General features: G+C 39.2%; 1 protein-coding gene across 1 annotated transcript in view; it reads left to right on the forward strand.

Annotated features, from left to right (window-relative positions):
- DCAF13 (DDB1 and CUL4 associated factor 13) overlaps positions 1–18311 on the forward strand; it is a 29268-nt gene that overhangs the window by 4464 nt on the left and 6493 nt on the right. Inside the window, exons 4-9 of the mRNA XM_075085576.1 lie at positions 1223–1312; positions 2217–2372; positions 3077–3154; positions 7147–7229; positions 9004–9168; positions 13164–13299. Coding sequence (XP_074941677.1) covers positions 1223–1312; positions 2217–2372; positions 3077–3154; positions 7147–7229; positions 9004–9168; positions 13164–13299 — 708 coding nt within the window. The remainder of the gene's footprint in view (positions 1–1222; positions 1313–2216; positions 2373–3076; positions 3155–7146; positions 7230–9003; positions 9169–13163; positions 13300–18311) is intronic.

Here is an 18311-nt window from a genome sequence, read left to right on the forward strand (position 1 = left end):
GTATCAGCCACAATGGATTCAGCTGCATGTAAACTGTCTGGAAATAGTGAGTCTTCGGTCGGTTTGCATTAAAACAATTCTAAGATGATACAATAAAAGGAATTGGTTTTGAACACTAGTATGTCCTGAGGTTTTGCTTCTTCTGAGCTGGGCATTTCTGAAGTACATACCAGGTCATGAGGACAATATTTAGGATGTAGGGGAAACCATAGCAAAAAATTCTAAGTGACCCCAAATTAGAATCCCCTTGTACAAACCCTCTTTCTGAAAATTGAGAGAGGGGAAGAAGAAACAGTAGTAGCGCTGTCAGGAGAGAAAGTTAAACTTGTATAGCTAATGTTCTTTTGGCTGGTTTGCCTGCTCCAGGTCAGTACACAGCCATGCAAAAGGTTGTGCTGGCATAGAGCAAGAGGTAGCATGGAATTAGGAACCAGCAACTGGAGCAACTGAGGTGGAAAGTGCCTTTTAACTGTGTACATGCTCATCAAAATGACTTCCAGAAGATAATTTGCAGTTTAAGGTGCCATTTGATAAAGAACCACAAAGTGTGTCCTAAAAAAAGTAATCATTCCAGCTCACCTGTTTCCTATTCGACCCTGGAAGTATCTCTTTTAAAAACTGGAAAAGATTTGTGGATCGAGATAAAGATAGTTGAATAGGTGAAGGAAAGGTGGTGGTGGCAGTGGGAAACGGTGACAAACAGGAAATCAGTCATCTCCTTTTACAAGCAGACAGATCCCCAGAGAATCTCTGAGCAGCAGCCACTTCAGAAGCCAACCCTTGCCTCCCCGTCTTCCACTACCTCAGTTTTTATTGCTGAGCATGATGTTACATGGAATACTCCGCTGGCCAATTCAGGTCATCCATTGTGCCTGTGTCCCTTCCTGGTCTATTGTCCACACCTAGCCTATTTGCCAATGAGGGAGGCAGGGATGATGGCTGACAGAGTGGGGGGAGAAATGCCTTGACATTGTGCAAGCACTGTTCAGCAGTAGCCAAGACATTGGTGCCTTATCAGCACTATTTTGGCCACAGATCCAAAACACAACATGGAGGTATAAAAGGGAACAGTAAATAGGCAGGAGAGAGCACTTTACTTCTGTGTATGCCATAGATTATTCTCTTTTGAAAGGCTGCCTGTACTTAATTGCAAAGCACATCTAGTAAAATAAACAGAATACACTTACGTAAAACTGTACATGCTTTTTTCCAATATTTCCAGGTTGGCGATGACAAAACTGTGAAGCAGTGGAAAATGGAGAGCCCGGAATATGGAGAGGAAGAAGAACCTATTCATACAATACTTGGAAAGGTAGTAAATCCGAGTCTTGATTTTCCCCGCATCTCTTCTTTTTAATTAAATTCAAACCAATTCTTATCTAGCTTTTGGAGGAGAGAGGGGTAGTTTGACATCACCTGTTATCGTAATGGGTTGTAATGTGATGGCATCAAATTTTATAATGGCACTTTTGAAGCATCTTCCAGGTTTTATTACATTTATTTTACATGTAACCAGGAAGTAATATCTCAGATGCCATCAGAGCCTGCTTAGATGGGTCTCTACTAATCATCTCTTTCCTGCAAACTGGTCAGATCTTTCTGCAGTCTTTCTCTTCAGATGCGTATTGTCAGTGCTTAGTCTGCATTAAATAACTACTTTTTCATGTCAATACCTCACAGCCATTCAGTACAAAATTTCAACTTTACGTCCTTCTTTTTGACAAAAGCAGACTAAAAATATATACTTCAGCATTTCAATTTATGATAAGCTTATTTTAAGAACATTAAATGTTTTTTGAAAATAGATAGCTTGAAACTTTAATTATTTGTATGTCTGTGGAATCTGTTCAGGTCCCCATTGAAAATTTGTGGTTATACCCTTAAAATTGCCATTTGCTTTAGAGTCAGCCAGGACTTTGTAAATGGGCTTCTAATGCTGACTCCATTGTAAATTAACAAGAAATGTATGCAGGCATGCACACTGAGTACAGAGAAGGCTAGTCCGTTGTGTAAGGGTGCATCTGATAAGACTTAGTTTCTGGTAGCAATGGTGGCTTGGTTTCCAGTACTATAAATGAATAAAAATATGGCAGACTTGATATGCAGTGATTTGTTTATCTTTTTGGTAACAGAACATTCTTGCACATGTCTCTATACAGCTGGTTTTGTAAATTTTTTTGTTTGTGGGTTTTGCATGTTTTGTTTTTTCTTTAAAGACAGTGTACACAGGAATTGATCACCACTGGAAGGAAGCTGTTTTTGCCACCTGTGGCCATCAAGTGGACATTTGGGATGAGCAAAGAACAAGTCCCATGTGTTCTCTGACATGGGGTTTTGATAGCATAAGCAGTGTAAAATTTAATCCCATTGAGGTAATGTTTCTGTTATATATTGGAAATCAATATTGTTTTTGATCAGTGTAACATCTAAACTGTAACACCATCTTTAATGGCTTTTTCTAAATTTAGATCTTGATATGTGTTTTAACATAATATTTAGGGGGGTGTACACATATTCTTATGGCTATATTGCTTTGGAATGTAGTACAGTATATTTTAATCTTTTTATCTTTTGTCTCTGTTAGTGGGGGAGAGGAGGAACAAAAGGAGGGTGGTCTCATGTCTGCCCACAGCAATACATATCCCGTATCTCAGTCACTCAATGCAGTGGTTATGGGGCTGTGGAGTGCTCTTCTGTTCCAGCGCTGTACTCCTTGTAACCAAGACTCTCCCACTTCGCCATGGCAAAACAATTGCATTTGATCTTCTATAGCAATTCGTATATATCTCTGGGCTGGGCTGTGTTCATAGATGAAGTGTTTACGAGGAATTGCTTGTTACTTCTGAAGTAGAAAGAACTTGGTGGATTCTGAGTCTTACAGGGGAAGCTATTTAAAATGTTTGTGCTGAATAATTAGCTGCACAGAAAGAATGCTGAATGTATTTCCTTGACTGAAAAAGGAACTATTTGACTACCAGCTTTGCAAAATAGCTTAGGTATCTAACACAAGCTGTTAACCAGACTCTGAAAGTGTTTAGAAGACCTTACACACTGGTTTTCTTTTATTTTCTTTTAGACATACCTTTTGGGAAGCTGTGCTTCTGACAGAAATATTGTGTTATATGATATGAGAAAATCGACTCCGTTAAAGAAGGTAATCTTTTTCTTTTTAACAGAAGCTATGGCACTATTCATCATACTAAATATGTAAATAGTCTGTAATTGTTGATGATGATAGAGAAGGGGAGGCTCTGAACTGTGAGTTCACTGAGTTTTCATAATCTAATTTTGAGTCTTTAAACTGAGTTTGAATTGATGTTGGGATTTAAACCATGCAGAGTTAGAAGGGCCCTTTTCTGCACTTAAACGGGCTGTCATGCTCACTCTATTGTAATTCTTGATAAAGTGCCTGACCTGACAGCAATTTCACAATAAGAACTTTATGTTCCTAATATTGCATTCTGTCTGTGTATGTGATTTTTTTTTTTTTTTTTCTCCTCCTTGCCAGAAGGAAACAAGGTACCTTCTAATGCATTTCCTTTCCACCATTGGGGAGCCTTGCTCTGTATTTGAAAAGGTGTTTTTCTTTTGCATGGAGATAAACCCTCCCCATGCACCTAGTATAAATATTCAGAAATACTTTGTAGTGGAATCAAAATTGTATTCATATTTGTAATTTACCAATGACGTGAAGATTCCTGTTTATCTTTAAGAGAATGTATGTACTGAATTATTATATATACTGAATTATTATATTACTGAATTAAACAAGAAGCCAGTAATTCATACACACATATTAACCTCGATCAAGTTCAGTAGTTTTGAGCCCCAGAACTATCTTAACAATTTGCTCCTTGAAATACAATATTCTGACTTGTGAATATACACTCAGTATTCTTCTGGTATGTTATGTACTATCTGCAATGACATGGTCTGATATACACTGGAACACTATCGTGGTACTTAACTTAGTTATAAAATAGGAACGTTGTTGGCCTAACAGTATTTCTGTCTCTCCCTGTGCTGCAGCAATTTTTAATGAAGTTTCATTTGGGCCACTGAGCGCTTATAAAAAATTGTCAGTGATGCCAGCTGGAGACCTGAATGTTGAAATGAGCGTAGCCAGTGCTGTAGATCTTCAATTACAAGTTAGTTTGAGCCTTTGTGAACTAAGTTTGAATCTAGCAGAATTTAACATATGCTAACTATATAAAAGTATACATATATGATGTGCATATATACATATGTGCACATATATACATATGTTTATCTTGTGTAGTAAGCAGCATGCTTAGGTGCATTTCCTGCTACAGGAGTAAGACACTGATGGATACTTCCTTGCAACTGTGGATACAGTACTGATTTTCCTGCTGGGATAGGGATGATTATCCTGTGGAGAGGCAGGTTGAATGTCTGTTTCTGCATTGAGAGCTAAGAGCTCTGTAACTCCCACGAGAAGGGTGCTGCTTATTAGAGGTACCTTACCTATGTGTGGGCACTGGCTTGTAGCGCTGCTGTGTTCCTGGTGTTTGATCAGCAAAGCAGCTCACACGCTGCCCTGAGTCTGGAACTCAGTGGGATTCCCTTCCTTATTGGAAACAGGAGTACAGCTTTCCACATCATGAAACAGCAGCTCTCTTGCCTGTTTGTCCTGTCTGTGAGTTTCAAAGTCTTAAGTTTCAAAGAGGGGCAGATAACATGGTGAGATGCTGCCTAAGTGCAAAATAAGACCTAGTCTAAAAAAGCTGGGAAAAGGTGAAGGGAAGCACTCCTGTTGCATGACAAGAGGCAGATGTTTTAACAGAAGTTGGTGCATATGGAAACTAAAAGTCATTCTTGTGCAACCTGTGGGATCACAGGAAAGCTTAGGGTGTTTTAAAGATAGACTTTAGCATTTAAACAGATGGAAGTAACTGCATTATCCATTGCTTGTAACATTCTTAGCTGTTCACCTCAGCCAAATACCTTGTAGGTAGTAAAGGGGGACAGATTAATTATTTGAGTGATCTGGTTTTGTGTTAAAATATTCTCAAAATCTCTGGGCTGACACTCTTTGTAAGCAAGTGCTTACAGTTAAAATAAATGGACCAAGATAGCCAAGTCTTCAGGGACTTCACAGCCTTGACTTGTCTTAATAGGGCTTTTTCTTATAAATGACTAAGTGTATCTACAGTTGATTAGAAAATAGTGGCAGAAGATGTCTCTGCTACAGGTTTAGATCATTCTGAAATGCCTTTTTTAACGTATTTATAGCAACTTAAATCACTTCCAGCCCAGGTTGCCTTACATAGATGTCACTGAATATAATGCTAGAACTGTACAAAGAATCCTTTTCTTATGCACGATTTTAATTCCGAATGCCACTGCTGAAATAAACTGAATGCTTGTAAATTTGGGTGAAAAAACAGTGAAGCAAGATGCAGATCATGGACTTTGACGAAATTTGACCCCTTTTGAAAAAGAGCTGGATTTTTCAGCAATAATAGAGTTATTTTGTGGCATGATTTCAAGTATTTATTTTCCATATAATGTGTTAACATTAGTTGTGTACTCATTTTGCAGTGGCTGAAAAACTTGGACAGGGAAGAATAAAGAACCCGCCTTGATTATTAGCTTCCCAGATATGTGCAAGGTTTTAACTAGAAGAACGATATTGAAATCTGAACAAATTCTAGTTGTCATGTTACTGTAAACATAGGGCCTTTCAGTGGCCTATCCTTTCAGTAAAGTCACTTTTAAAAGTAGAGATCACTTCAGACATCTGATGATTACATTCAGTCTGAAAAGGAGCAGTATTTTGCAGCACAGACTTCATATTGAACAGGATAATGTCACCTAGGAAGTGAGGATTTATGGAGAATAAGAATTGTGAGAATATGCATACGCTCATAAAATCACAATCTTTTTTTGGGGGGGAAGTGGGGGATTCAGTAGAGGTCATCACCATTACCTTGCTTTGAGATTGTGTTCATTATTGTAAAAGTTATAGTTGTACAACTGTATTCTGTTACAGGTAATTAAATTTATGGCGTTCGGTATAGTAAGCTGAGAACAAAAATGAGTTTGGAGTACCATAGCATTGAACACCCAATTTCCTAGTAGGATTATGGCTGGCCTGGAGCATTGTGGAAAATTCTGTTTAGAGTTGTTCAGTTTCTTAATAAGTTGCTCTGTAATAATACAGCTACTTTGTGTCAGGCGTACTGTGTGGGATTCATTTTCAAATACAATGGTTGAAAGCTCCTCCAAGACTCCACAGAAGCCAAAGCTGTTGTGTCTTATGGGTGTGAGACGATCTCCTCCCTGCCTCCGCTTCTCCCACAGAGACCCAGCTGCTTCTGCCACAGCTGCCCTCCAAGGTTGGGGCGGCCAACATACAGCTTCTTAAAGCCTCTTGTCTAGTCCACTGCTAGCAAAGTAGAATGGTTTTATTAGGCTGTCATCAGCTGCCTTCCTCCCACTTCAAGGCAAACTGGCCTCTGTAGCCATCTGCTTATTAGCAGCAAGGGAATCTTATGTATGCGTAGCAAATGATTCACGGCTAATACAGCGATAGCGGTGAGTAGCTTACAGGACAGTAACTTCTATGTGCATTGCTTGGCACTTCAGCAAGAAATGACAACTGTCGTGGCGAATTCATGAACTGCAATTTCAAAGATAAAATAACGAAGGGATAGGAGTAGCTGGGAGAACACCAAAATGTTATAATAGCTTTGCAAATGCTGGTTCACGGTGTTAATTAATGACTATATTCCTTGAAATAAACATTTAATTAGGCTTGTTTATAGATCACTTAACTAAAAGTTTCTGTAAATATGATGAGAAGTGAAATTTTTCAGAAATTCCAGGTTTACACATTGACCACTAACATGTTTACATGTTAAGTGACCGCTTAGAATAATTTGCTTCTAAAATGACTTAGAGGAAAATGTAATTGCTGTGTAGCACAAAGCAGCAAGCATACGATAAGGGACAGGAAGTTCTTGAGTTTCATTTCTAACACTGCTGAGGAAACATTCTGCCATGTCACTATTCCTCTGCAATAGTTCTGTATCTAGAAAGTGCTTGTCTCCAGTAGTATAGGAAGTTTTTAATTATAACGAGTGTTTGCCTGTAACAAGGTAGCAATGTGTAAATATCTTTCAGGTTATCTTGAACATGAGGACAAATACACTGTGTTGGAACCCCATGGAAGCTTTCATTTTTACTGCAGCAAATGAAGATTACAAGTAAGTGTGACATTGCTTTTTGATAATCCCGATTGTTACGTTTTTAATCTATATATTGTTGATTTATCATCGTGCTAAAATAAATTTTTAAAAAAACTACTTAAACTCTAAATTTGAATCACTTTTGAGCCTCACTGATTTTAAAAGAAATGAGTTGATAGTAGACTACCTCTTCCTCTGTCTTTTAGTACCTTGGGTGAAAAAAAGCAATGTAACTTAGAAAAAATGCAGCTGACCCAATGCAATGTAACTTGCACGGGCCCTGGAAAATAAGTTCTGTCAGTCCACTCTGAGACAATATAAGTGTTTATGCTCTTGCCAGCTCTTGTGAAGCTTGATATATTGTACTGATCAGCTATTTTGATGAGAACATTTCTTAAAAAAAAAATCTTCTGTGAAACAGCTCCAGAAGCTGCAATACTTATCCTTTCAATGTCTCAGAGCAGTTTTTTAGTTTTGAACAATACTATTCATGTGAACGGCTAATCTGATATTGAAAAAGCTGTCTCTTCAAAACTAGGCCACTGCAAAATGTGCTCCATATCCTTTTTTCCAGGAAGTCAGTGATCTAACAATAGATCACTGTTTTCTTCTAGAACATTGGAATTTTATCACTTATCTTAAGGCTGTTTTTCCAAGGAAACGGAATCTGGCCCAGACCTTGAAAGTGGGTCTTGTATCTAATGTACTGCTTTTCACCTATTTTGATTATCGTATGGTAAGGCTACCAGGCTACCTAATCTGTTTGTTTATGTCTCCACCTGCCCTGCCTGCTAAACTAAAAATGGCAGCTGTTACTGTCAGAGGCACCTGTCCTCTTGCAAACTAAAGCAATTAGTATAAGCAAAATGGCAAATGCATATATGAACAATGCAGACACCAGTGTTAGCTGATTATACGGAGTAGTGGTTTTGAATATGACGCTAGCATACTTTTTGGGGGGGGATTTAGAAGGAAAAAGCAATAGTATATCTTAAGTAGGTTTCATTAAATGCTTTGTCTGTAAAGCATCTTTTCTTATTGGCACTAGGCAATTTAAGGATCTACTCAGTTGTTATGCCTTGCCTTTGTATGAGTGGGCTTGTTGATTCAAAGGGAGGACAGGTAGACATCACCTGAGCTTTGAAGTGCTTAAGAGCAAATAGGCTGGGCCCAGCAGCTGTTTATTTTTAATGGAATGCTTTTCTACAGATAGTGTGCTCTGCTGAACTAGTATCTCCATGTATTGAAGGACCAAGCTTTCCTTGGACTCCTACATTGTCTGGCCTAAAGACAATTAGGCAGTAGGAAAAGGTGCCAACCGAATGGGAATGTCACAGTAGATGCTGAATTACTAGGTGTTTCCAATAGGGGAATATCTAGAAACCTTGCAGAGTTGATAGGCTTCAAAGTAAATTTTCAGAGATGCTTGTCCAAGTTCAGGTTATGTACTTCTATCTGAAGAGAGAAGGACAGTGTGGTGGTTGGACAAGTAGGTTTGGCCAGTGACCCATGAGCAGATGACGAAGGGAATAGTTCTTTGCTCTTTGACAGTGAGTAAGAAACCTAGGTCTGATTCAACAACTAAAGCCTCTAGTTAACAAACTTTTTTCCAAGCCCTAAACAGTTCATCATTCTTTCTTTTAATGTATTATGAGCAATTTTAAAGAGTTCTCCCTGCATTATGGATCTGTCCTTAAGTGGGGTTTATGTATGATTGAAGTAGCTGTCCAGCAAAAATGTACTATTTATGTAGGAGTTAATATCTTAAGCTGTTGGTATATTTATTTTAAAGCTTATATACTTTCGATATGCGCTTTCTTGAATCACCCGTGATGGTGCATATGGATCACGTGTCTGCTGTTCTTGATGTGGATTATTCACCCACTGGGAAAGAGTTTGTCTCTGCCAGCTTTGATAAGTCTGTCCGCATTTTTCCTGTAGACAAAGGTCACAGCAGGTGAGTGATTTTACACCTTTATTTCTTGCTGTCATTCATTCCAGTGACCTTGCTCCCTAGTCCTCAAAATTCTTAACTCATTCATTAACATCTTCACTGGGGCATTCACTTCCTGTGAATGTTAATCTTGTTCTGTATATACCTTGAGATCAGCAAGTCGTGTAGTTGACAGATGATTCTGGAGTATGTATTAGAGTAGAACTTCTACTTAATGGATAGCAGTACTTATGCAGTTTTAGATTAAAATTACAGTGGATAATTGTTCTTGGATGTACTCATTTGTATTTTACCCAGATGAATCCCATCTTATTTCTCTAAATATGTATCTTTAATGCTTTTAAGTCACTTTGTACTGTATCTGTCACCACTTAAGTTTGCAGTGCCTTAAAATTCCCAATTGTAGCATTGGTAAGAGTGGCTGGAGAGCTGCCTGGCGGAGAAGGACCTGGGGGTGTTGGTTGACAGCCGGCTGAACGTGAGCCAGCAGTGTGCCCAGGCGGCCAAGGTGGCCAACAGCATCCTGGCTTGTATCAGGAATAGTGTGTCCAGCAGGAGCAGGGAAGTGATCAAGGCCCCTGTACTTGGCACTGGTGAGGCCGCACCTGGAATATTGTGTTCAGTTTTGGGCCCCTCAGTACAAGAGGGGCATTGAGTTGCTGGAGCATATCCAGAGAAGGGCAGTGAAGTTGGTGAAGGGTCTGGAGAACAAGTCTTACGAGGAGCGGCTGAGGGATCTGGGGTTGTTTAGTCTGGAGAAGAGGAGGCTGAGGGGAGACCTTATCGCTCTACAACTACCTGAAAGGAGGTTGTAGTGAGGTGGGTGTTGGTCTCTTCTCCCAAGTTACTAGTGATAGGACAAGAAGAAATGGCCTCAAGTTCTGTCAGGGGAGGTTTAGATTGGATATTAGGAAAAATTTCTTTACTGAAAGAGTGGTCAGGCATTGGAAGAAGCTGCCCAGAGAGGTGGAGTCACCATCCCTGGGGGTGTTCAAAAAATGTGTAGACATGGCACTTCAGGGCATGGTTTAGGAGACCTGGTGATATTAGGTTGATGGTTGGACTTGATGATCCTAGAGGTCTCTTCCAACGTAAATGATTCTATGGTTCTATGGGCTGCCTTCATCCTGTACGGATGATGGCTAAAAACGTTACGTGAAAAGCATAGTTGTATGAATTCCTGAGGATCAGTTTGGGACACTTTTGTGGTCTCTTTCAGTATGCTTATTACCTTTTGTTCTTATTTTGTTAACCAGGTTTTGATTCATATGGCAATGCTTTGAATACAATTGACTTTGAATTAGTTTTTCATGTGAGATTTCATAAGGCAGCGTATTAAATATCTTGCTGAAGTTCAGATTGGATCTACTGTGTCTCCATTATTTTTTTTTTTTTTCCCGTTTGAAAATTGAAGCAAGTTATCAGATTTGTCTGGTATCACTTGTTCTTCATAAACTTACCTTCATTATTCTCTGTTGTCATTCTTCCTCTTTTTTCTTTATTCTTAACTTCAGATTAATTCTAGTCGCCTTCTTCTCTCCAACCTCGGCCTACCAAAAAGTTGCTACTAGGTCAAGTTCTGGGTGGTTTGCGGGGTGGAAGTGTTGAAATATTGATTGGGGAAGAGTATATTTTTATTATTGATTGATGCAGTTATGCATGCATTTATTCAGAGTAACTGTACATTCCTATACTGCATTAAAGATTGAGAGGGGATGTTTATATTTTCCTTTATGTCTAATCTACAGGTAGTTTTCATTTTCTTCCTGTCTTGCAATAATATTTTAAATGTAATTAGGTATTGCAGTTCTTTTGTGGGCTGCTTGTTTTTCTTTTTTTAATTCTTCTATTATTAAACAATGTGGTTAGCAGCTCCTGTGTTCAACAGATTTTCCTTTCTATGGAATAGTAATGTTCACAGAAGTGGTCATATGCGAAGTTAAAGCACATCATTGAGGGGAAGTTTGCAGACCCTGTAATGCAACCGTGAAAAGCTTTATTCCACTTTACAGCAGGTTGTTGCCAAGGCCCATGGAAGGAATTTTCCGCTTTTTCCCTCCTTTTTTCCTCTTCTGTGTGGTGATAGCAATATATCTAGTGAGGAAAAACCTGACAAATGAAGAACTTAGTCTCATATAAACTGAGTAGGGCATTCTGGGACACTTAAAATTCTTCAGAAGCTGGGCTTTTTCAAAATTGTACAGCTGATGTTAATTCCATGGAATGGAGAAGAGTCTCCACATGGAATATCTGATCCCACTTGGAAAACTGCTGTTGCAAACAAGGATCCTGATGGTATTCCACCTTTGACTTCTGATCTCCAGCCAATCTGAAAAACTCCTAACTTCCATTGCTTTCCATTTTATTTTAAAATGAGAATTTAAATTATGAAATTGATTAAATTTAACAAGATTTATTATGAAATTGATTAAATTTAGTAAATTCTTGGTAAACAGAACTGGATGTCTGTGCAAATTTTTTAAATGACAGATCCAGGTAATTTGGCCATGGTTTGTGTTTTTCCTTTCCCAGAGAATGATATTTAGTAACTTGTGATGACAGTAGCAGGAGAGGCAAAGGCTGAAGATTCAGAGTAAGGAAAAGAAAGGTACTTAGTTCCCCAAAGGTTGGTGCAGAAAAGCTTTGTTATTGATCCAAATAGAAAAAATGAAAGTAAACAGAGAAATGCTTATGCAAATGTGTGTGTGCACACACGCTATTATACATCAACATCTGTAAAAATCTGATGTGAGTATTAATGTTTTCTGAAGCTACTCATGCTCGGTCTTCCATGTGGTTGTTCTTGTAGAGTGCCACTTGAGTGTAAATTACAAGAGGTGGTTAAACTTATTAAAGCTTATTTGAGGTGATATATTGATTACTTTCATTTTTATCACAACCCCTCCAGCTCAACCCCAGTCTAGTTTTTCCATGGCTCTTGAACAGGTGGTGCTTCCATATTTCCTTTCCATTACTACTTGGATTTTACTTGTAGAAATACCTAGGTAGAAGAAAGAGGATGGTCTATAAGCTGCAGTAAGTGACTGATATACCAAAGAAGTGGGTATTAGTGGACAATAAATAGGCCTTACTTATTCTTCACCTTTAGAATGCTAATAAATAATCGAAATTATCAGAAAAGTGTACTTAGTCGTATATTTTTGTAGCAGAAATAAAAGAATAACTATAATATTGTTCTGCTTGTTTAGTACAATGAAAATTAGGTAAGAGTTTCACTTAAGTATTGGTTTAAATGTAACGAGGAAACATTTTTCAGCAGCTTGTTGAGCAGGAGTCTGATCAGCAGAAATTAAATGTAGTTTATGCGTTAATAGTCACACAACTGTTCTGAATCCTTTTTTGCTAGCTGATATTTCTTGTTGAGTTCTTGTTTGCAGTACTGGGGACTGAGTTTTTAGGGGTTTAAAATTTTCCTTAAGAGTCCTTTAGACCATTATAAGGAAATCCATTTGTGGGGAAAAGAGGGAAATCGCAATGAAGAGTAGCTAATCCATTGCCACGTTGTAAGTAGACAGCTGAAGGTGTTTATTTACTGTTCTCTTTCTTGTTCATAATGGTGGTGTCAGATTCTTTGGCACCTATTCCTCTGCAGTCCCATTCTGTAATGCTTGATTCATGTAACAGCATATTAATTAAAATTATTTTGGGAACAGTATGCATATCATATTGTATACCCACGGCCTGTTTTGCAAAAAGAATTATTCTTTAGCTGTTTACTGAACTGCTTTCATAAAAATTAATTTCACAAGCATCTTATCCTAGGTGGTCCTTTATCAGTCTAACCATCCCACTTTATTTGAATATCTATATAGATGTAAGATCAGCACACTGTTTAAAAAAAAGTAAGATTTTTAAAAACAGCAACAAAATACAAAAAATAATTTTTGCCCTGAACAGAATGTTTTCTGCTCTTTGGAAGGTGATGCTGGTGGGAAAAGTGAGGATACATAATTTAAAAATATTTCTCTTTGCTTCAGGGAGGTGTATCATACAAAACGAATGCAGCACGTCATCACTGTAAAATGGACTTCAGATAACAAATACATTCTATGTGGCTCAGATGAGATGAATATTCGTCTGTGGAAAGCTAATGCTTCTGAAAAACTGGGAGTGGTAAGAGTTGACTTATGCTTTTTATTAAGACAAGATGTTTGGGGTTTGTTATTACAACTGGTTAGCCTATTCAACTTCTAAAATCTTGTTTCTAAAGGGAAAATGCAAAATTGTAGTTTGACCTTTGTATTTAATTTTAAAACTGACATGCGCAGTATGGCTCATTGATTTTACTACAGCTTATAATAATAAAATTACATGCCTTGTTGTTGCTACACAAAGTGACCTTTTTTGGCCTTGTTTAATGTTAACAATAATAATCAGTTCTAACTAAACTAGATTAGAGTTTTTTACCTGGGTGCTACAGGGGAGAATTAATCTCTTTGCACTAGGGAAAAAGCAATAAATTCTGGTTTGCTGTACCTAAGTCATTCTACTGAAGCTTAGGGTTACTACTTTTAAAAACTTGGACTGGCATGCGACTAATTGATGAGCAGTTCATACCATGGTAATCACATGTGTTGGAAAGTAGGCCATTTGCACCAATGCATAACTGAGATTGTCATTAACCCGTGTAACTCTTGGATACCAAGTGGGCAAACTAGTGTGGTGTCCGAAGTCCATTTAATTCCATGTAAGTCTGTTGGGTTGAAGCATTCCTAGTAGGAACAGACATTAGTCTAATGAGATGCACGTTTTTTCAGTTACACTTGTTCAACTGTTTATGTATAGACAAAGCCAAATGTTTTATTACAGTTACCACTTGCATATATTCATCTGCACAGTTGTATTAAAGTATTGAATGACTTTGGAGAATGAATTTGACACTTGGTCTGCTGGGAGTAATCCCTTTTACGTACCTTTATATTGTTATAGTATTCTGGAGGTGCTTACATTGCTTTTTCTGAGCTTGTCAGCATAGCTGTCAAATAATGCTTGGGGGAATTTCTACTTGATCATGTGAAAGATTGAGGGAGGAAGAAAAGGAAGCTGTAATTCAGGGAAGAATATCATGTGGTTAACGAGATGAATCTATTGCATTATTATGTCTAGGGCTGCTTGTGGCTACCTGAAGCTCCATCAAGTTACAGTATCTGCGTAGGAGAGAGGTGGCAGGAGAACGGGAGTGGTAGGAGTACTTAGGGCTACACTGTCGAATAGGATAGTTCGTGGACCATTGTGCACTGTGAAGCACTGGAGATGGAGTAGCACAGCTAAAGCAACGTGTATATCTTTAGCCATGGCCCACCATAGGTATTTGGAAGTCCTGGGTTTTTTTCTCATCTTTGCTATAGAGATATAGTTTTTAAAAACCCACAACTTTGCAGCCTGTACACTATTTGTGGTTAAAAACTACTATTTAAGTTGAATTTCATTAACAGAATAACTCTTCTTTTTTGTTGAGGATGCAATTTTTTTTCTGTTCTGAATTGATTCTTGTGATTTTTCCATGTAGTGCTTCAGTCAAACGTTTAGATATCAGTCCCATACTTGCTAATTATAAAGACTCTGCAAAGCTCATTATAGACTACTTTTTGCTTTAACTTTTATGTTGAATTTACTTAGCATGGTGTTGGGCAGAAATATTACCTGTTTTCCTGTTGTTGTATCCATATGCTCATGCCAACACCCTTTTCACTTGGTTTTACAGTATTAACTGAAATTTTCTCTTTATTCACTATATTCTTAGTGAGAGAGCTTGCTGTGTCTCTAAGATGTTGTTCTATAACATAATTGTCTGGTATTTTTGACATGCATCTTTACTCTGTGCCCTTTGTGTGAAGGACAGTGGGTAAAAAGAATGTTGAAAACACCATTTTCATATAGAATGATTCCTAATATTTTCAGGTGGGAAGAGAAAATTCACTCTGACTACTAGATGGCATTGGCTCCTTTTCTTATGAAAGAGTAAGGATACTTGGCTCTGAGAAGTAATAGACAAACCCGACCACTGCATCGTAGAAATATTATGTACCATAAGGACAACTTAGCTATTGTTTAAGTATTCAAAATGTGGAATAGAAAATTACATTTTTCTGTTTACTGTAGTATTTGCATTGGTAAAAACTGTCCATGGATAGGCCTAAAAAAGGCACTACCAATTATAGCTGTTGGGTATTGGATATGGTCTGCACATTAATATTCTTGTGTTCCTTGACCTGACAGTGAATCCTACATAAAATAGCCTGTCCTTTTTTTTCCTGTCTGTAAGTTCAGTGTTGCTGCTTGACATGCCTCTTGGAGTCTGCGCATATGATTCACTGCTTCTGTTGTGTGATCATACAGAATCACAGAATCACGGAATGGTAGGGATTGGAAGGGACCTCTGGAGATCATCTTGTCCAGCCCCTCTGCTTGAGCAGGCACACCCAGAGCAGGGGGCACAGGACCGTGGCCAGGCAGGGTTTGAATGTCTCCAGGGAAGGAGACTCCACAACCTCCCTGGGCAGCCTGTTCCACTGCTCTGTCACTCTCACAGGAAAGGAGTTTTTCCTCATATTCAGGTGGAACTTCCTGTGTTCCAACTTGTGCCCATTGCGCCTTGTGCTGTCATTGGGCACCACTGAAAAGAGTCCATTCCCATCGTCCTGACACCTACCCTTTGGATATTTAAAAGTGTTGATAAGATCCCCTGCAGCCTTTCCTCATACGGGAGATGCTCCAATCCCTTGATCATCTTGGTACCTCTCCGCTGGACTTGCTCAAGCAGTTCCCTGTCCTTCTTAAGCCAGGGAGCCCAGAACTGGACAGAGTACTCCAGATGTGGCCTCACGAGGGTGGAGCAGAGGGGGAGGATAACCTTCCTTGACCTGCTGGCCACACTCCTTTTAATGCAGCCCAGGATACCATTGGCCTTCTTGGCCACAAGGGCACACTGCTGCTCATGGCCAATTTGTTGTCCACCAGCACTCCCAGGTCCTTCTCAGCAGAGCTGCTTTCCAGCTTTTGGTGCATGGGGTTGTTCCTCCCCAGGTGCAGGACCTTGCACTTGCTCTTGTTGAAGGTCATGAGGTTCCCCTTGGCCCAGCTCTCCAGCCTGTCCAGGTCTTGTTGGATGGCAGCACAGCCTTCTGGTGTGTCAGCCACTCCTCCCAGCTCGGTATCATCAGCGAACTTGCTGAGGTTACACTCTATTCCATCGTTCAGGTCATTGATGAATCTGTTGAACAGGACTGCATCCAGCCCAGACCCCTGGGGAACACCGCTAGTGACAGGCCTCCATTCAGACTTCGTCCCATTGATCACAACCCTCTGAGTTCTGTTGTTGAGCCAGTTCTCTGTCCACCTCACTATCCACTCATCCAACCCACACTTTTAGCTTGGCCATGAGGGTGTTATGGGAGACAGTGTCAAAAGTCTTACTGAAGTCGAGGTAAACATCATCCACTGCTCTCCCTTCATCTACCCAGGCAGTCATGCCATCATAGAAGGCTATCAGGTTGGTCAAGCATGATCTTCCCTTGGTGAATCCATGCTGACTACTTCTGATAACATTCTTGTCCTCTACATGCCTGGAGATGACCTCCAGGCTGAACTGGTCCATCACCTTTCCGGGGATGGAGTGGAGGCTGACTGGCCTTTAGTTACCCAGGTCATCTTTCTTGCCCTTTTTGAAGACTGGAGTGACACTGGCTACCTTCCAGTCCTTGGGCACCTCTCCTGTCCTCCATGACCTTTCAAAGATGATGGAGAGTGGTTTAGTAACAGCACCTGCCAGCTCCTTCAGCACACGTGGGTGCATCCCATTGGGGCCCATAGATTTGAGAGGATTCATTTTGCATAGGCGATCTCTGACTCAATCCTCCTCAACCAAGGGGAAGTCACCCTTTCTCCAGATTTTCTCTCACCTCTGGGGCAGGGATGCCTGAAGGCCAGCCTTAGTAAAGACCGAAGCAAAGAAGGCATTCAGTAACTCTGCCTTCTCTGCATCCTGTGTCACCAGGGCCCCTTCCTTGTTCAGCAGTGGGCCCACTGTGTCCCCAGTCTTCCTTTTACTGCTGACTTATTTGAAGAAGCCCTATTTCTTTTCCTTTACATCCTTTGCCAGAATTAGTTGCACGTGGGCCTTGGCCTTGTCGCATCTTTGCATACCCCAACAACATTCCTATATTCCTATACAAATGCAGCTTTTGTAGCATCCATGTGTGTAAGGCTTTGTAAGCATTTCTGTCAAAGCTCTTTAACTATCAGCTCCCAAGAGAACTAAGTCAATACCTGTCTGTAACACACAGGTCAAGTGGCATGTGGGTGGTTTTGTTTGATCTTTCTGTTTGTTTGTTGGTTTTGGTGTGGGTTGGTTTTTTTTTTTACTATCAGAAATGAAAGTCATCCCATCATTTAGAATACAAAACTTGTCATCTTATCTGAAAAATCCACCTTGCAGTATCAAAAGACATCTTAAGAAAGCAAAATCATGTAGAAATACATGAACAACTTACAAGGGTCAAAATATGTAGAAAAACTGCTCTTATGTCACATGGATGATGCTAATAAACTTGTAAAGAATTATGTTATAATGAGAAGAGATAATGTTTCACATCCCCAGTGTTGTGTGGAAATGTGCTCAAGCACGATGCTGTTGAAGCCTTGAATTTAGCAAGACACAGAATTTGGATATTAAACTACTAACTGTCTGAAACTGCTATAGTTGTTAAAAAAATTTTTTTTAGAAGCACTATGAAACTTCATTTTTCAGATGTTGAGAGAATAATTGTTGCTAATAGGACTTAAGAGTGGAATCTCTGTGGCTCATCACGTTCTTGGATATACCTTGGAAATGTTGCTTGGATTCAGGCAACTGTGCCATCCTTGTTCAATCCAATCTGGTAGTTCCTGTGATTCTCTACATTGCAACTGTTAATGGCTATTTATCAGGTTCCACTGGTTTTTTTAGTACCTGCTTTTTCTTTTTCTCTTTTTCAGAGGATTAGTGTTCTTATCTTCATAGGCATGTGCTTGTTCATTCTATAAATGTCCAGTTCTTCCATAGTCAGTGGCTATTTTTTGAACATTTTGAATATTCAAAGCTGAACATTCAGTAATTCTGTCGGAAGTGTCAGAATATGTCTTAA

The sequence above is a fragment of the Phalacrocorax aristotelis genome, chromosome 2, assembly GCF_949628215.1.
Source record: "Phalacrocorax aristotelis chromosome 2, bGulAri2.1, whole genome shotgun sequence".
Taxonomy (NCBI): Eukaryota; Metazoa; Chordata; class Aves; order Suliformes; family Phalacrocoracidae; genus Phalacrocorax; species Phalacrocorax aristotelis.